Genomic DNA, 19,377 nt, shown 5'->3' on the forward strand with positions numbered 1-19,377 from the left:
TGAGTCCAGAGCCTTGGATGGTGGCAGCGGGAACCCCAGGCTAGCGGGTGTGCTCCAGGGAAGGGGTCGGCCGGACGGGAGGCACCCCAGGGAGGCACTGGAGCCTGGAAGGTGGGCGGCGCAGTGAGGTGGGCGGCTCAATGCAGGAGCGCCCCCTACTGGCCCGCCACAATGGTCACCTGTGAGGTGACGTTCAACTCCTCTCGCAGCAGTGTTACCAGACATGCCATGTATTCTGCACGTGAGTGGTTTTTTGCCAGCTCCTAGGACTGAAACTGCCAATAGCTTCTAATCTGCATGGACAAAACTCTGGTTGCATTTCACTGAAGGACAAAAATCCCGTTCATTCCCCTGGAGCAAGGATCCCAGCCCCACGTGTGCTTGTGTGTTGCTTGCTAAGCTGCAGGTCTGGAAGGTTGTTGTTCCTCGGGGGCCTTTCCCCATTACCAGAGACATTCGGGATGGAGGAAAGGCCCACCCCTTAAGAGCACCCTCTTTTATTGTGTGTGGCCCCCTTGCCTGGCATCAGAGCCCATCACTTCTTGGGGAAAACAGAAAGCAACAGAGGGGAAGGAAGAGTCCAGGAGTGGTGGCAGCCCCTGGAGTGAGCGACATGTGTGGGGGGCGATGGGCAGGCAGGCCGAGGGGGACGGTGGGCTCTGCAGGGCGGATGCTGATCATAGGCAAGCCTCCACCCCCCAGTGCCCATACCTAGGAAAATGCCCAGATACACATGGCCTCCTGCCTCCCCCTCTGATGGATGAGACTGGGTCCTGGGGGTGGAGAAGGGGCTTGGGAATCCTTGGAGCTGCAACCTGAAGTGTTCACGGGGCAAACAGGGCAGTCTCAGCTCCTGATGTTCCTCTGTGGTCCCCTTCCTCCCCAGCCCCTCGCAGCAGGTGCAGGCAGGAGGCCGTGCGCTACATGGTGGTGGCTCTCCTGGTGCTGCTGATGGTATCTCTGACCTCCCTCTGGATGTGCGTCTGCTCCAGTCCAGGTAATCTGCACATCCCAGCCCTCCCATGGCCTGGCGGACCTCTCAGCTCCACATCCATGAATCTCCCAGGCAGCCCTATACTGAGAGCAGCTCGCTGGGTCCTGTCTGCCCAACTCTGCACAATTGCAATCCTTCCCGACTCCCCCGACATCTCTGCAGCAGGGAGCCCCATCTCCAGCCTGGTCTGGGGCGGATCCAGGGAACCGCTGCTTTCCCAGGGCTGAACCCAACAGAGACCAGATCAAATCTCCTGTATGGACAGGGCCGTACCCAGGCTGGAAGGTGCAAGGGGGATCCCCGCTGCCACTCAGCTGGAGGAGGGGGCAGTGGTGCTAGGAGCTGCAGGACTCAGGCCTGCTGATTTCCTCAGCTCCAGGATGCTGCCTGGGGCATAAAGCAGCCCTGGGTGTGGAGCTGTGTGAGCTGCGCAATGGGGCTGCTCAGTGGGTGTCCATTCAGTGATGTGCAGTTGTACTGAAGGTGGATATACATCTTGGGTCACGTTGGCCCCTTCTCCGTGAGGGGCTGACAGGGTGCTAAGACCTCTGGTCAGTCCCCTTACCCACTGTGCACAGAATTTCCGCTTGTGCGGTTCCCGGCGTCGGTGCAGCCCTAATGGATGCCCAGTTCATGCAAAGTGGTTTCATAGAAATCCTCACACTCAATGGGAAAGTGCCACCTCCTGCCAAGCCCAGCCCTGCACAAACTTTCTATGGCTGGGATCTGATGCTGCCCCTGTGGTCACACAGGGTCGGGGAGTTTGTGTCCAACCACAACGTGTTCCTGGCACCGCTGGAGGACCCGGACTCAGCCCCCGTGGAAGGGAAACAGGGAAAGTCTCGAGCACAAAGGAATCGGGCCTGGAACCCCCCAGCTGGTCCCTGCCGAGCTGCTGCCTCTTGCTCCCTTCACCACTGCTCCGTGGTGTTCGCTGCTTCTTGCTGCCCGGGGATGATCTGCGCCAGACCAGCTCCACAGTGTGACTGCAAGGATGAACTCTGCCCCTGCTCTAGAGATCAAGAGCAGGAGATCCTGACCTCAAGCACCAGGAGGTGGGAGGTTTCCGACCACGAGACACAGGCAGCGTGGCCGGGATGACTGCAGTCTGCGGGGAGACATTGCAGCCCCAGACCCAAGGGAACTGGGGCGGTGGGGCCAGATGGTGGGTCCCTGCATGGGGCACGCACGCTCCCTGCTCGGCCTCACGGGCAGCCAGTGTGGGGCTGACTTCCTGGCCCAAGGTTGCCTGTCCCTGTTGCCTGATAAATGCCATGTCCCACCCCCTGTACTGTTTCCCTCTCCATAATTTTTGGTTCTTGCCATGAAAAGCAGTATCTCACATGTGTGATCTCCAATGTTGGTTGGCCAGCCTACCCTCTCACCTTGTTCCCCAGACGCTCAGACAGTCATCAGCTGCTTGGCTTCACATGTCCCTCCCTTATGCATATGCGCGGGCCCACAATTTTTATTTGAAGTTTGAACATGTGAACACTTCAGTCACACAGAAGCATTTCTGCCGCCGTGGCTCACAACTGCATATTCTGTCTGCAACACACAAGAGGAGAAATCTCGCATCAGTTGTGGGTAGCACAACCTGGAGACCCCAGCTGAGGTCTGCACCCCACAGTGCTCGGTGCTATATGAGCACCGGATAAGGGATTGCACTGATACCTTAGGGATGTCCAGACACAGGGAGTGGGAGGAGAAACTGAGGCACAGAGAGGGGCTAGGACTTGGCCGTGATCCCCCAGCTGCTCAGACCCTCAGACCCAGAGCCAGAAAGAGGGCTCAGGTGTCCTGCCCTGATTGCCAAGGTTGATGTGTCCCATTAGATCACACAACCCCATCCATTCGCCTGCTTCCTGGGACTTTTCTCAGACTCAGAAATACCCTGGCCTGGATTTCCTTTTGCAATACAGGAAACCCTTTTTATTCTCAGGTTCGACATTTGCGATATCAAATATTCGCAAATGCAGAACCCGCATCTTAAATACGCTTACAGGAGCTCCTTGGGAGCTCTGCACTTGCTGCCGCTGGGCTTCTGCTGCCGCCAGCACAGCCGTGCCCCCACAGGCTCCAGGGGCACTGCGTTCATGAATTCAGTGCCGTATTCACGGATTTCACCATTTATAGGGATCTCCAGAATGTATCCCCCGTGAATGGTGAGGGTCACCTGTACCACATGCACAGCGCCGTGTCCCTCCACAGACATGCAGCCACTTCTGGGGTGGACACAGCTGTTCTGTGCCATGAACCCAGCACAGCGCTGACAGCAGCGGGGAAGAGGGGAATCGCTGATTACTGCAGTGACTGCACTGAGTTGCTGGAGAGCTGACCTGGAGGTACCGGGCCAGGATGAGCCCAGACCCCAGTTCTGAGCATCGTTGTGACACAGCTGGAGAAGCACTTACCTCTGGGCTCTGCCTTGGGTACACGTCACTCCCCGGCACTGCCACTGTCCCTGCTGGAGGAAGCAGAGCAGGGGCTATTAGTGCGGCTGGGATGGGGTCGGAGGTTTGACGCTAGTGCTTGCTGCGGCCGTTACCTGTGCAGGGGCACTTGGTGGAGAGCAGGATGAGGACCTGGATCAGCAGGAGGAGGCAGACGCAGGGCAGCCCCACCCAGCGCACAACCCAGCAGGGCCCTGTGGGGAGAGGAGAGGCTGACAGCAGGGCACAAAGCATGCAGCTGGGAGCAGGCGAGGAGCTGTTCCCAGAGGCCATGGTGAGGGGCAGGGGCGATGCCCAGGGAACGGCTTCACCTACCCTTCAATGTGGTGCCCATTGCCTTGGCTGTGATGGTGCTGACGTTTATCCCAGTTCCCTGCTCTCTGGTCCAGCATGTGTAGTGTGTCCCTGCGTCCCACCTCTCCTTGGGGACTGTTGTCAGGCTCCAAGCACCTTCCCCATCCAGGGCTCCTGCATCTGACGGCAGTGTCGACCCCTCCCCAACATCCCAGAGAGGTGCCCCCCAGGCCTGAGCATGCGGGGAGAGCAGGCAGAGCAGGGGGATGGTGTCTGGGAGTTCGGTCTCCTCTGTGGGCGAAGGCACCAGGATGGCAAGGCTGGGCTGGGGGGCATCTGCATGAGAGTGGGAGCATCAGGACCAGAGGGCAGCTAGTGCCCACCCAGCCCCGGCAGGAGAGCTGAGATGCCCGGGGCTTGGTCTACCCCCGTTTCAACACCAAACTGCGGATGGGACATGGCCCCAAGTATTTTTGTCTCAGTGGCAGCAGCCCCTGCCTAGGGCATAGGTCACAGAAGGAGACCTGGTCTGGTGGGAACAACGTAAGCCAGGGAGACAGAAATGCCCCCTGGCCACTGCCTTGCTGAGTGCCCCTGGAGAGCTGTTGGCTGCTCTGCTCTGTGCCTCGGTTTCCCCAATGGCAATAAGAGCTGGGAAGGAGCAGCGCAGCACAGGAGCCACCAGCGGACATCTCCCAGGTGGATTCATTCCCATCTGCTGGGGGGTGGCCCCGGGGCCCAGCCCACACGGTTCCTGCCTCTCTCCCTCCCTTTCCTCTGGGTCCGTGCATTGGGCATGGGGGGAATCCACAGCAGGGACACGGGGGTGCTTGCTCCCCGCCACACCGCAGGCAGGGGGAGACACTGCCTGGTGCAGCCTGAACCATGACATGAGCCTTTACACCAGGCCTTTGAGCCCCAGAGGCTGGAGCGGGAGTCTGCAGGGCAGGAGCTCGGGGGGAGATTTCTCCCTGGTGCCCAGAACCAGCTCCCTGAACTGGGGTCTCGGCTGCTGGGGCTGCACAGTTTGGAAATCCCGGCCATGTCTTTGGGCTCCCGCGTGGGAGCTGCTGGGAGCTGAGATGGTTGAAATCCTGGGTCCGTTGAGTGAGACCCAGAGCCCAGTCCTGGGTCCGTTGAGTGAGCCCCAGAGCCCAGGTCTCCTGCTCCCACCCCCTGCCCTGGGCACTGCCTGGCCCCCGCTGGCCCTGAGCTCACTCCCAGCTTGGAGCTGATGCTGGGGGGGCAGAGTTGTGCAAAAGGGGAATTTTTTTGCCTCCTGTCTCTGGACTGACGATTTGTGACCTGTTGGAAACTCACCGGAGACGATCAGCCTGGTCCTGTTCCTGAAGTTGCTGTCTACATATAAATCAAAGGCACAGTAATACACTCCAGAATCCTCCTCCCGTACATCGCTGATGACTAGAGAGATCGTTTTCCCTGAGCTGCTCACTTTACTCGAGTATTTTCGTTCCTCAGGTAAAGATTTAGCATTCTGGGAAACCGACTGCAGACTGCCGTCCCGACGGACTGCAGACTGCCGTCCCGACGCGCTTTGTACCAGGTTACAAGTTCGTCTGCATCCGAAACAGTGCAGTTCAGCTCCACGGTCTGTCCTGGGGTCGTCCAGATCTCTGCTGGGCTTTGCTGCAGCCTCAGCCGCTTTTGGGAAGCCGCCACTGCAGAGGAAAGCACGGTGTGTGCATGGGGGGGACCAGTGCAGTCAGCTCCCCCACTGCAACATCCCCGTTTATTCACAGCTTTCACTAAAGTGACACAATTTTATGAACCCGAAAATGACCTGTGATAGTTATGGATTGACAGGATTTGGGGTTAGTGGGGAAAGCACACATGAAAATGACCCACACGACCGATGTGAAGAGAAGTAAGATGGAACATAATATTGGAAGATACATTAATAACAGTTAAAATGCAGCAATATAAAGTAGATAGGAAAGAAGGGGGAATTTTACTTTATTGAGACCCTTATTCTCTGTGCATGGTGCCACAATGTTCCCCGGCTGGGAGTTGCCAGAGAGGAGCCAAATTGTTTTTTTCTTCTTTAGCCCAAGGCTTCGCATTTTCCCCCAATGCAGAGATCTGCCTCTCTCTTACCTGCCAGGAGCAAACACAACCACGAATTTCTCTGGTTTGCATCACACAGCCCCTTGCCTGCCCCAGAAGCAGCCCTTGCACAAGCCCCCAAACCCTTTTTTGCTCCTTTCAGTCCTCTCTTCCCATATGATTCCTGTGTCCCAGGGAGAAATGACAACTGAAACTACAACAGGCTGGCCTGAAAATTGTCCCTGTTCCAGTGTCCAGTGCAATATCATCACCCCCAGCTTGGACTGAACACAGATGAGGATCACTTGCTGCACTGCTGTGCTGTTTCCCAAGGGGTTTTTAACACACACATCATTGTATTACATCCCTCAGAGACTGAAACCTGTAACTCTCCCATCTCTGTCTCTCCTGTGCAGCCCAGCCGGGTGTTTCCATCCTGCCAGGACATCCCTGTGCACACGGGAATTGTTCTTATGTGGGGAGAAAAGACCGAGGAGCTGAAAGACTTACCCTGCAGGGCGAGGAGCAGGATCCCAGCCCAGGGGCAGGACATGATGTGGTCTCTTCAGCGCTGGGAGGATGCTGTGAGGCTGCTTGATGGGTCTCTTCTTTCTGAAAGCCTGGGTCACGTGGGAAGAAGACCTGTTTCCTGTCTCAAATTGGAGGGGGCATGTCTACAAGAGGAGGGTGCTGGGGGGTGGGACACTGACCTCCGACACACTGAGAGATGTGATCCTTACCACCCCCCAGTCAAAAATATCTGACCAGACTGGAGTTTATTGCAAGAAGTCTTTCAACTCTCCCCAAAGCAAACCAGCTGCCAACTGAATCCCAACCCAGTGTCTCTGACCTCGCTGAGATGCTTCCAGCACAAGGCAGACAAAGCCAGGACCTCTCCACCCTGCTGTCAGTGATGCTTATACAGCCCTATGGATATACCTGGTGAGGATATAACCCCCACACACTTCTCTGAAGCCCCCACTGAGGAGCCAAGTCCCCCTAAGTGTCCGTATACCATGTGTCTGGGCATGTGAGCAGGGCTGTATGGGACCAGGCTGCCGACCTTGGCTGTCCTTGCTCTTCCTTCCCCTCTGCCTTGTCCATCTCATGCTGTTTACTGCTGCTCCATGTCCATCCCTAACATAAAAACTAACGAGTGTGAGACTCTACCATGGAGCCAGACATCCTTTTTCAACTTTCAGTCTAAGTTGGTCCTTACTTTACTGCAGGTACATTGAATGCACAAGCGAGGATGCGATGGCCAATCTTCCACGGAGCAGGTGATTTGGATCGACCAGACTGGGTTTCAGTGAATTGAATTGCACAGGTTGCAGGTGTGTTCAGCATTTCGACATGCAAGGACTTGCTGTGAAACTTCCCTCGGGCTGTGCCTGGCACACAAAGGGCTGTGGTGGTTTCCCTGCCTCTGAGCTCCTGCTGGAGACACACTCATGTCCATGGGGCACCTCCTTGGACAGAGGAGGAACAGCTCCTTCCCTTCCAGTGGGAACCGTCCCCGGGGGGCTGTGCACACACTGCTGAGCTGATGCAGGGGGCTTTCTTTCAAGGCCACGTCCACGGAGCAGTGACAGGCCGAGTGGCCTTCGCATGGTCTCTGGCACTTCACCCTGCTCAGGATAAACCTTTATTTGCAGCAGGGATCTGGGGAGACATTTAGCAGTGTCCCCAGGTGACTGAGAAGCCCTGATCCCCTTTCCAGGTAATTGGGATGTGGTTTATAAATGCACCAGTCACTTCTGCCCATGAGACACAGGCTCAGGAATCATTTGGGAGATTTTTCATTTGCTTTTTCTGTGTTGCTTTCCTCTGTTCACCTGATTCCATGGCTACCTTGTTGGTGTGATGATGGGTTCAGGGTCAGGCTTTGTCTTGGGGGCTGCTTGGGGTGTTTTAGGGAAGAGATGGAGGTGCATGTGGTGAGTGTCCCCATCCCATGAGCTATGTGATTAACTGCTTCACATTGCTTTGTTTGTGATGAGTGGCTTGAGCAGTGCAGTCCCAGGCTCTTGCACATCGCAGTGTGCAGCCGCCTGCATCTCCTCCTGCGGCGAGTGGAAAGAGCAAAGAGGGACATGCTTGGAGGTAGCTTCTGGGGGGGGCCGGGATGAGACCCTCTAGGTGGACCCATCTAGGTGGGATGGATGGTGAAAGGGGTCTTTAAGTCTGTATTTATTCATGAACCTTAACTTAGCAAAGAACAGAAGGAACATTTAAAGACAGGTCCAATCCCCTAAAATACACATCAAGACAGATACTTATCTTCTATTAGCAGGGCTCCCTGAACCCACAGCAGCGCCCCCAAGAGTCTTCAGTTCTTTTCTTCTCTTCTTTTCAGTCTCTGATGAGTCCTTGTTTCCTTTGTGCTTAACCTTTTGTGTTTCTTCATCTCACTATAATATTTCATAATCTAGCCCAGCTTCTTCCCTAGAGCTCTGCATAATACAAATCTCACTGTCTTGTGCTTTTAAATCTTAAATTTATTCCAAATCTGTTCTTAAGCTTTAGTTCTCGGACCTTGCACTTTCCTTCAGTGTTCAAAAACTTGTCTGCAACCTTCTGGTTTGGAGGCAAGAGAAGATTTTTCTTTGAGCAAATTCCAAACATTACCACCACATTTCCAATTGAGACAATTTTTTTTCTGCTCCACTGTAGAACATGGACTTGATAGCACAACTTTCCCATTGCTAAACCTTCCCAAACTTTAAAAAACCAGCTATTGATGATTTTAGGGGTGTGACTTCTTTTGCAGGCGGTGGCTGGTAGAAACCACTGTAGTTGCACAGAAGCCTGCTTGAGCCACAAACACTCACCCATATTGTGATCTGGCCTCAGAGCCAGAAAGCAGCAGTGGTGACTTTATTTATGTGTGCATTTTAATGGCTATATTAAGCTTGAAAGAAAAAACAACCACCGCATTCTCCCTCCCACCCCGGTTTTAATGCCCCCCCCAGCTAGCTTTCACGCCTGTGCCCAACCTGCTTTTGTGGTCAGCCTCAGTGTGCACTTGCACTGCTGTAGGTCTATATGACTGGTGCGTGACACACTTAGCACTCTGCTCTGTTTTTCCTGTGATGGTGTTTTCTTGAGCTCACTTATCTAGACGGGGTCAGCTGGCGCCCATTAGCCTTCTCACACACTGAACCACAACCTACAGTAGCAAGGCAAGTCTTCGCGGAGGCCGAATTGGTAATATCCAGCCCTTAACCAATGCTGGCTTAGCAATTCACTGGGCTCAAAGGGAAAAGGGCCAGCAAAGAAGAGAGGATCCTAGGAAAGGATGGCCAGAAGAGACCTCACAGGGTCACAGCTAGTCCAGCCCCTGCTCCAGGCAGGATCAGCCCTGACTGAACCATCCAAGCTAAGGGTCCATCCAACCTGGTCTTGAGCACTTCCAGGGATGGAGACCCCACAGGGTCTCTAGGTGCCTGCTCAGTGCTCGACAACCCTAAAAATCAGAAAGTTCCTCCTCATCTCCAACCTCCGTGTTCCTCACATGGCTTTGTTTGTGGAGATGGCTTTAGTCTCAGCCTCTCCCCCGGCCGGGGCCTGACGCGCAGCCGTCAGCATGGACTTAAAGACAAGAACTGAGATCTTTATCCCTCTCTAAGGCCAATCTCTATCTAAACAGAGGCGGCGGCCGGAAAAACAACGACCAAATATATGGCACTAAATATAAAGTGAGCTCACACATCTGCGCTGACATGGAAAACCTCAGGGCTGCTTGCCTGGGTCTTTGTACCACAGCCTCCGTGGTCAGGCTCAGCTCTCTGCATTTGCTGCCCATGTCTGATTGCAGACAGCAGCACCGCTCTCCCCACCCCAGCCATTCGAGATGCTCACCCAAGAATCAGCCCCTGATACAACCCTGCCCTGGCCCACAGGGCTGTGACATACGCCCATGTGAGATCTAGCTGCCCACGTTCCCATTCACAGTTGTTCCAGTGTCTGGTGCAGCTAGACTTGTTCTGGCCACATCCAGTGGGAGCATCTGTGCATGTGACAGTGTTGAGGGGCCTTGTCTTGCCTCCCATCACACAGAGGTGGCTGCAGGATGGGGCAGGGACTGAAAGGTGGGTGCTGACCACAAAGAGCCTCATCCTTGGCTCTTGCCATAGGAAAGGGGCCCAGAGATGCCCCCAGACTCTTTTGTCTCCTACTTCTTGCTCTCTGCTGGGTTGCAAATAGACGTTGCCCTTCTGCCTGCACGAATATATTTGTGGCTGAACATGCCCAAGCAAAGAGCCGATCCTGCCCAAGCTTGTGGCCACAATGATTTGTTGTAATGCTTTGGGCACCTGTTCGAGGCAGCTGTCTAGTTGCTAATGACATGAGAGCGTGAAGCCCCTGGCTGCCCGCACTCTCCAGCCATCCCACACAGAGGCCCCTGGGGTTTCAAAGGCCCGATCCTGCAGAGGTTTCCCAGCTGCGGTGTCTATGAGCGGGGAACATTGCAGCTGTCCCAAGTGCGGCTGCAGCAATGACCTCTGCTCCTCCTCCTGCCTGTGAGCAGCTGGAAATGCAAAGCCCAGAGCCGTCTTAACTAACGTCAGCTGTAATAGAGGGGGGGAAAAGGGAAAAAACCCTTCCCTCCAATCACAAAACACAGCCTGGTCTCAGAACATTTTTGTAGGCGTTTATGACTGTTGTTCCTGGTTTTCCCCTGGGATGTTTTGGGGAACAGTTGTTCACCTAGCCCCTGATGCTCACCCGATAACTGTGTAAACTGCCTCCAAATCCCCACTAAGTCTTCTCTATGCTAGGCTGAACAGTTCCATATCTGCCAGCCTTTCCTCGCATGGCTTGCTCTTCAGGCCTTTAATCATATGAGTGGCTCTTTCTCTGGCCTCTCTCCAGCTTCTGTAGCCTGGGTACACCCAGGGATGTGCCCTGTCCGCCAGTGGAAGGGGTGGTGGTCAGGCAGGGTGCTGAGAGGGGCCTGCCACCTGGGAGCAGTTCCCTCTCCTCTCTACAGAGCCAGGCTGAGACCAAGCACTTAACTATATACAAAATTGATTGCTACAATAAATAAACATATATGTAAGGAACATTAAATATTTACAATAAAATTAACATGTGGCACCACATATTAATGAACCTGCAATCAAGATATTATACTACTTTGAGGGACTACAGAAACATAAACCGGGTGATTCACAGCATCTACGATAATTAACCCTCCTGCACAAAATAAGCATTAACCCTTTAACAGGTAAGCCAAGGCATCGACACAATAAACACATATGAGCATCAACCTAGACAACTCAGGTAAGTTGAGGTAGCAATACCATAGATGTACACAAGCAACAATACAGGTACGTTCCAATAATAGGCAATAAAGACAGATCAACCCATATCAGTTCCCTTAGGGAGTACCCATAACTATATTAACCTCTACAATATGAAACAACAACAATCACAAAGTAAGGGGGTGTTTCCTGAGCCCCTCCCCTTTAGGGCCCTGGGATGTGGACATGGCCCCCCGCACTGGAGGAGGGTGGAGGCTGCAGACCTTCCTCTCCCAAGCCCACCTCCCTTGTGGGACCCGCTTTCCCAGCAACTCCCGCTCTGAAGCAGCCAAGGCTCGTCCCCTGGTGACCAATCCCACGAGGGCCTCTCTCCGGTGGTGCCTTTGGCTCCTCTCGATGGCCTGGTGCCCTGCTCTGGGCACCCAGGGAGCTTCCACCAGGGCTGAGCCCTTACTAGCTCCGGTTCCCTGGCCTCACACCGGGGGTCCTTCTCCTTCCCGGGCCCTGCTCTGGGCACTGGGGCTCTTTTAGTTTAATGTGGAGCCACACCACGGGGCTCCGGTTACTCAGCCTAGAGCCGGGGCTAACATGAGCAGGCTCGAGCTGCTCCCAGGGCCGACTCTCCGTGTGCCAGTCTGCACTGGTGGGGCCTGAGCAGCCTCAAGCTGCTTCCAAAGCCAGCTCTCCGTGCATTGATCCACGCACCGTCCTTGGGACCCTGCCTGAGCTCAGGCAGGGTCCCAAGGATGGTCATCTCCAGAGCTACTCTCTCCTCGCCGTCCCTCACCACGTCTCTCCCCATGCTCCCCTTTTATATGCTTCAGGGGCTCCGGCCCCCAAATTCTCTGGACCTGGCAGAGTGCAATCTCAAACCAGGGCTAAACTGCTCCTCGCCCCCTCCCTTTGGGGAAAGGGCATGGCCTTGTTTTCCCTGGCTTGCTTCTGATTAGCAGATGGGCTCCACCAATTGCAATTGCAGAATTTCAAGCTTAGGACTCATCCAGAGCTCAAAAGGTAAGTCTACTACACTTCTCCACATCCTTCCTGAAGTGCGGTGCCCAGAACTGGATGCAGTACTCCAGCTGTGGCCTCACTAATGCTGAGTAGAGTGGGAGAATAACTTCCTTAGTTTTGGTTGAGATGGGTCGGTTGATGCATCTGTGGTATAAAAAAAAAGCAAAGGCCTTAAACTTTGATCGAAAAAAGACTGTAAAGATCAAACAAAAGGCGTTGTGTAAAAGTGTGGGCTAGGAAAAGAGGAAGAATGTCTGGCCTTGTGGTAATCAGCGGTTACTGAGACAGCAAGAAAAGAATGTTTTGTAATAAAGAAATGAAAATAATATTTTTGTAACTGTTACCGCAGCTAGGTTTCTAAAAAATGTCACTATATGTTCACGTGAATTGTAGGTGGCTGTTAAAAGGTATATAAGCCTTTTGCTTTAACGTTTAGGGAGGGAGCCCCCTCCAAGCGCATGGTGAATCCATGTCACGTGGGGCCCCTCCTACCGCTGTAGCTCCATCCAAATAAAGCTTCTGCTGACCTGACCCAACAGTTTGCTGCATGTGTTTTCCACGACACATGCCAGTGTATTGTTTGCTCTGCTAACTGTAGCATCACACTGGTGGCTCATATTCATTTGATGATCAATTATGACTCCCAGGTCCCTTTTGGATGTGGTGCTAGCTAGCATAGCACCACCGAGCCTGTCAGTTTGCTGCGTATTTTTTCTTCCCAGATGGAGCACTTTACACTTCTCACTGTTGAACGGCATCTGGTTCTGATCCACCCATTTAACTAATCTGTCTAGGTCTGCCTGGATCGTCAGCATACCCTGATGCGTGCCACACTTCCCCAAAGCTTAGTGTCACTGGCAAACTTTGCCAGTGCGCTTTGCACCCCCCCATCCAGATCACTGATGTAGATGTTGAAAAGCACTGGTCCAAGTACTGAACCCTGGGGGACCTGTGGTGGAGCAGTAGGGGACGCTCCTGTGCTGAGCCACCCATCTCACTGCACCTAACCACATACCGAGCTCTGAGCGCCTCCCCAGGGCTGCTTCTTGTCTGGCCGATCCCCTTCCTGGAGCACACCCGCAAGCCTGGGAGTACCGCTGCCGCCACCCAGGGGTTTGGACTGTTTCCGGGCCCTGTGCCCCCTGGGGTACACAGCCCTAGTAGTCTTTGAGGGTGCTAGACCCACTGCAAGAACCTGGGTGCTTCCTTTAGTCTGAAGCACAAATAGTAGTCTTCCTTGGTCATTTGAGCCAAAGGAATAGAAAAGGCACACCCAAACCCTCTCCCAGTGAATCCACCACACTTGGTACAGTGGAGAACTTTATTGTTTGCAGAGGGTAAGCTTGGGAAAGGGTACAGGATAGAGCAGTATTAAAGAATAACCTTAGAGCAAACAGTGTGGCTAGGTAGCCCTTGATCATGCATTTTCTTTACAACAAGCTATATATCTAGATAGGTTTCAGGTAGCTTACTCACAAGTATCATCCAGAGGCTGGTTGAGCTTTCTTCTTGAATTCCCAAAAAGATTCCCATCTCTCTGCCTGGCCAGTTGCTCACATGTTCCCCAAAATGGCTCTCTCCCTCCTCCTGGGCAGTCTTAGTTTATATAGGCCTTTTGACATCACCTTCCCAGGTCCTATCAGGGCAGGTGTTGTTTGAGGCCAACCAACTGATTAAAAAAGCATCACTGATGAACTCAGATGTACATCTCTTGAGCCATGTGGTCACTGCTTAGGTCAATAGAGGGCTCTCTCCTCTCATCAGTCGTATAGACAGAGCTGGTTGCTTAGCAGCCAGAGTGATAGACACCTGAGATGCAGGGAGGGGGACACAGATTAGCCCCAAGGGGGGGAGGAGGAGGAGGAGGAGGAGGAGGCTGCAGCAGCGTTCATCACAGACCCCACCAGCTACCTTCTGCCAGGTTGACACAGATCCGTCTATTAGTACTCTCTGGGTCTGACCCCGCAGCCAGTTTCCCACCCATCTGACTATTGAATTGTTGAGCCCATAGTCTCCTAGTTTACCTTGACAGCCTCATGGGACACCAAGTCAAAGACCTCCCTAAAGTCCGAGTAAAGGATGTCAGCCTCATCTCCCTTACCCAGGTGCTGAGTAACCTGGTTGTAGAAGATGAGGTCACTCAGACATGGCGTACGCACGACAAAACCATGCTGGCTGTCATTCAGCCTGAACTGGTCTGAGCTGGGCGCGTCTTGGCTATAAATACAGGGGTGCGAGACCCACCCTTTCGCAGTTACTTAGGGGATCAGTTGCACGTAACACATCACTTCCGGGCAGTTTAGTTGCGCTGGGCTTGTTCCTGTACACACCTGCTCGCTACTGTCCGAAGATACACTAAACCTCTCTGGGCTTTTGCCACTGAACACGAACCTGAGTCATTCTTTAAGCATTGCACCTAGACTCTGGGAGGCTGCCAGCACCTCACGATGTGCTAACTAATGGACGTATTTAGGTGCAAGGTTCCTGTGTCGCTTCCCAGGTTTGGCTGTACTATACTACGTGCCTCTCTTCCCTGCTGTGGGTGGTTGCACTGATCCTAACACCCAGGATATTCTGGATGGGATCCCACATGCTCAGATGTGCTGTGGTGCTTTGCACAGAAATTTAGACTGTTTGACTCTTGCTGCTCTTGGCCTGTGTTGGAGGGTAATGGCAGTGCACCAGCTCTGGGACACGGGTGATCGAACAGCATGCAGAGCCTGAGAGGCTCAGTCCAGCAGTGCTACCTCTAGGACTGAACGGGAATAAATGGGGATGATCCTGCCTTGAGCGGAGGGCTGGACTAGATAACTTTGTGAGGTCCCCTCCAGCATGGCTTTCCTATGACTTTAGGATCCTGCGTAACAGAGTCCAAGGCAGGAAGCAAAGTGCTGATCTCTCGTGGTAGCCTGTGCACAGCACAGAGCCCTATGCCAGGCAGACGTCTTCGCTTCAATCCACCTTGCTCACGTTGCAGGAGCGGGGGGGCTTTGTTCACTGGCACCCCTGAGCTCAGCCCTGCTGCTGTATTGAGGAACAGGGGAGTCACACACCAGAAGTGCCTGTTTCAGAGTGACTCGGGCATGTGGGGTCTCAGTGCCACTGACATCAGTAAGAGTACAAGGGGCCTGGTTTTTTGAGGCCCTTTGGTTTTTCTGAAGACGGCGATAGGGCTTTCCATTCTCCCCCATGAGGGGTGTGTGACATTCAGGTGCCTTCAAGAGCCAAAGCAATTTTAAAGTCTGGCTCTAGCTGGCATCTGCAACCAGACATAAGCCCCAAGCCACAGAGGTGCTTCTTAGGGTGCTGCTTTTGTCTGGTTTCTCCAACAGGTCAGAACTTTTGCTTTTACAACAGAAGATGCCACCGATGCATCTCTCCAAAGAGGCCACAAACACTCATCTCAGTGCAGGGGTTGTACCTATAAGAAACTGGGGGCTTGAATGGCTGCAACACAGAGCAGCAGGATCAGCCTCACAAGCACCTAAGTGACTGAGGAGCCTGGGTGCCCTGTACAGTCAATGGTGCTTGAGCTGCTAAGACACTTGGGCTCTTCTGAGCAGGCCAACACAAGATGTTCTGTGGCACTTTAGATGCTGCTGTGATGAGCGTTAATGCTTATAGCAACTTGATTCACCAGTCAGATGCAGGGAAATGCAATACAGATCTGTGCACAGCAAGGCAAGGGGGTTGAAGAACCCCGCTCCCCAGCAGCGTCATCCCCATGAAGTGCTCCTCCCCGGAAACAACCAGCCCTTGCACTGTAGCTCTGCACTTAGACAGCAGCCCTGTGGCTGAAGGGGCAGGATATTCGTAGCCATCATGTTCCTTGCCATGTCTCTGTTTGTCTCATCCTTAGGTAAAACTTCCACATGGCTCTCAGCACCCTGTTCCTGGGATCAGGGACATGAACATCCTCAGCGGGACACAGATCCCGGTGCAGGGATCTGGACTGGATTGCAAATGTCTTTTTGTGGTCTTGGAGGTAGCTGAAGAGGGGATGGTTAGGATGCTGCTGTATGGTCACCTGGAAAGCAGAAGTATTAAAAGCAAATGCCTTCTGCTCCCAAGATGTGAGGGGCACCTGTGTCAAACCCGAGACCTGCTGGAAGCGGACGATTGCCCTGTTGTGTTTCCACAGTGTTGGGAGTCCAGTCATTTCTGCACCAGCCTCAGCGGTTCCTGTTTGTGGAAGTCGGTGGGGCAGCAGAGATCCCCTGTTCCTCCAGGGAAGATTTGCAAAGGGGAGAATATGTGCAGTGGTATTTAAGAAGGGCTGGTGAGGCTCCCATGTGCATGAAGGTGTGTGCAGTTGATACAAATGGAAGCAAATTTGCTTGCAAGCATCAGATGTACAGCACAACCCTAGAAATCAGAGACATACAAAGGCAAGAGTGTGGTGTATATTACTGTGCATATAACCTCGGCAGCTCCTTGATTTTTGGAAATGGAACCACGGTGATCGTTGGAGGTAACGACCCGTTGCTTCTTTCATAAGAGTATCCAAGTGTCTCATTGCTCACATTTCTTTAGAAACCAACACCAAACTGTAAGAACGTAGAGGAGTAAATTGTTTAAAAGAAGCTGTGTTTTTAGTCGAGTATAATGGGTTCAGCTCTAGCTGCTGGGGGCAGAGAGAGAAGGGGCTATGCAGAGTTCTTTTCCCAGGAGAAACCCAGTATGTGCTGCGGGGAAGTGCTGGGTCTCCGTGGGGCTGGTCTGTGCAGCCAGGCTGGGAATGTTTCTCCCTCCGAGCCGCGACGGCGGGTGAGAAGTTTGTGATCTCGGGAAGCTGCTTGTGCTGCCCTGAGAAGGCTGCCTGGCTCTCTCCTGGCTAGACGGCTGTGTGCTGGGCTGGTTCCTCTCTTCCAGCTCGGCAGCAGATGGCATTTTTCCTTATTCCCCAGTAGTCTTCTATCTTGGTTAATCTCTCCTTAACAGACCCACAGCTGTGGCTGGGCTGCAGCTCAGCTCTGTCTGCCCCTGAACTCTTACCTTCCTTTCTGCCCAGACAGCTTCACTGATAGCAGCTCCGCTCTGCTCCTGGGCCCTGTTGCAGGGGAGAACAGAGCCAGGGAGCCTCCACATCTGGCCTGTGTGATCCGGGGCGTCTTCAACCTTGTCCAGGTGTCCTGGCGCATTCCCACAGAGGAGCCAGCCCAGGGGCTGTGGCGCACACTGGAAGCCAGTGATGGGTCCTTAACACTCATCCATCACATCAGCATCCCCTGGGCCAACTGGGCTAGTGGGGTGACCGTCACCTGCCAGGTCGCATTCAACTCATCTGGCAGCAGTGTTACCAAACATGCCATGTATTCTGCATGTGAGTGGTTTGGTACCAGATCCTAGGACTGAAACTTCCAATACCTTCTAAAGCGCGTGGGCGAAGCTCTGGCTGCATTTCTGTGAAGGGCAAAAATCCCAGTCATTTCCCTGGAACGAGGATCCCAGCCCCTTATGCAATGACAAGTTTGTGTGTTGCTTGCCAAGCTGCAGAGCTGGAAGGTTGTTGTTCCTCTGGGGCATTTCCCTAATAGCAGAGACATTCAGGAAGGAGGAAAGTCACTGTGTTCCCAGCAACCCCCTTGTACTGTGTATCCCCTTGCCTGGCATCAGACAGCATTGCTTCTTGGGCAAAACAGAGAGCAGCAGGGTGCAAGGAAGAGTCCAGAAGTGGTGGCAGCCCCTGGAGTCGGCAGCGTGTGTGTGTGGGTGAGGGGCAGGCAGACCGAGGGGGACGGTGGGCTCTGCAGGGCTGATGCTGATCATAGGCAAACCTCCACCCCCCAGTGCCCATCCCCAGGAAAAGGCCCAGACACACACACGCTGTAGCCACCTCCTCTGACGGATGAGACTGGGTCCTGGGGGCAGAGAAGGGACTCGGGAATCCCAGGAACTGCAGCCTGAAGAGTTCACGGGGCAAACAGGGCAGTTTCAGCTCCTGACAGTCCTCCTCTGTCCCCTTCCTCCCCAGCTGCTTGCAGCGGGTGCAGGCAGGAGGCCGTGCGCTATGTGGTGGTGGGTGCTGTTGATGGAGCAAGGGGGATCCCTGGGGCCATTCAGCTGGGGACGGGGGCAGTGGTGCTAGGAGCTGCAGGACTCAGGCCTGCTGATTTCCTCAGCTCCAGGATGCTGCCTGGGGCAGAAAGCAGCCCTGGGTGTGGAGCTGTGTGAGGCCGAGCAGGGAGCGTGCGTGCCCCATGCAGGGACCCACCATCTGGCCCCACCGCCCCAGTTCCCTTGGGTCTGGTTGCTCAGCAGGGGCAGCGGGCGTCCATTCAGGGATGCGGCCCCTGCAGTTCTGCTGAGGGAGGATTTACACCTTGGGTCCCTTTGGCCCCTTCTCTCTGCAAGTGAGGGGCTGACAGATGTTAAGACCTGCCGCCAATTCCCAACTGTGCAGTGCTTGGGGTCTGGGCAGCCCTAATGGATGCCCAGTTCTTGCAAAGAGGTTTCATAGAAATCCTCGCACCCGATAGGAAAGTGACACCTCCTGCCAAGCCCAGCCTGGCACAGACTCGCTCTGGCTGGGATCTGATGCTGCCCCTATAGTCACACAGGGTCGGGGAGTTTGTGCCCAGCCACAGTGTGATCCCAGCACTGCTGGGGGACCCGGACTCAGCCCCCGTGGAAGGGAAACAGGGGAAGTCTCGAGCACAAAGGATCCAGGCCTGGAAACCCCCAGCTGGTCCCTGCCGAGCTGCTGCCTCTTGTTCCCTTCACCGCTGCTCCGTGGCGTTCGCTGCTTCTTGGTGCCCGGGGATGATCTGCGCGACCAGCTCCACAGTGCGACTGCAAGGATGAACTCTGCCCCCGCTCTAGGGATCCAGAGCAGGAGATCCCAACCTCGGGCACCAGGAGGTGGGAGGTTTCTTGCCACGAGACACAGGCAGTGCAGCCAGGGTGACTGCAGTCTGCGGGGAGACATTGCAGCCTCTGGTGTGTGCAGGGCCCAGGCCCGGGGGGACCCAGGTTGTGGGGCAGGATGGTGGGAGCCTGCATGGGGCACGCACGCTCCCTGCTCGGCCTCACGGGCAGCCAGTGTGGGGCTGACTTCCTGGCCCAAGGCTGCCTGTCCCTGTTGCCTGATAAACGCCATGTCCCACCCCCTGTACTGTTTCCCTCTCCATAATTTTTGGTTCTTGCCATGAAATGCAGCATCTCACATGTGTGATCTCCAATGTTGGTTGGCCAGCCTACCCTCTCACCTTGTTCCCCAGACACTCACACAGTCAGCAGCTGCTTGGCTTCACATGTCCCTCCCTTATGCACACGCGCGGGCCCACAATTT

At 54.3% G+C, this 19,377-nt stretch overlaps 3 protein-coding genes across 3 annotated transcripts in view; 2 read left to right on the forward strand and 1 right to left on the reverse strand.

Annotated features, from left to right (window-relative positions):
- The window catches only part of LOC112548736 (immunoglobulin alpha-2 heavy chain-like), a 3,719-nt gene extending 2,106 nt beyond the window's left edge, over nt 1-1,613 (forward strand). The window contains exons 4-6 of the mRNA XM_025195327.1: nt 170-241; nt 887-997; nt 1,573-1,613. Coding sequence (XP_025051112.1) covers nt 170-241; nt 887-997; nt 1,573-1,613 — 224 coding nt within the window. The remainder of the gene's footprint in view (nt 1-169; nt 242-886; nt 998-1,572) is intronic.
- An 819-nt stretch (nt 1,614-2,432) lies between these two features.
- On the reverse strand, nt 2,433-6,363 carry LOC112548740. Its single transcript, XM_025195332.1, is given in 7 exon segments — nt 2,433-2,542; nt 3,409-3,461; nt 3,543-3,641; nt 3,763-4,077; nt 5,062-5,269; nt 5,272-5,420; nt 6,316-6,363. Coding segments are annotated over 7 exon segments (915 nt in total). The 5' UTR covers nt 6,359-6,363; the 3' UTR covers nt 2,433-2,494.
- Nucleotides 6,364-14,232: 7,869 nt separating this feature from the next.
- LOC112548737 (immunoglobulin alpha-2 heavy chain-like) lies at nt 14,233-18,260 on the forward strand. Its single transcript, XM_025195328.1, has 5 exons — nt 14,233-14,237; nt 15,893-15,945; nt 16,228-16,557; nt 17,098-17,409; nt 18,061-18,260. Exons 1-5 carry the CDS (start codon nt 14,233-14,235, stop codon nt 18,258-18,260), a joined length of 900 nt encoding a protein of 299 aa, XP_025051113.1.
- Nucleotides 18,261-19,377: the final 1,117 nt, after the last annotated feature.

This window comes from Alligator sinensis, unplaced genomic scaffold (genome assembly GCF_000455745.1).
Source record: "Alligator sinensis unplaced genomic scaffold, ASM45574v1 scaffold1706_1, whole genome shotgun sequence".
NCBI lineage: Eukaryota > Metazoa > Chordata > Crocodylia > Alligatoridae > Alligator > Alligator sinensis.

Excerpts from the sequence above, each read along its gene's own strand:
- LOC112548737 (XM_025195328.1), top strand. Across the intron at positions 16,558-17,097 it reads AACCACGGTGATCGTTGGAG|ACAGCTTCACTGATAGCAGC; the intron begins GTAACGACCCGT and ends CTTTCTGCCCAG. Across the intron at positions 17,410-18,060 it reads ACATGCCATGTATTCTGCAT|CTGCTTGCAGCGGGTGCAGG; the intron begins GTGAGTGGTTTG and ends CTTCCTCCCCAG.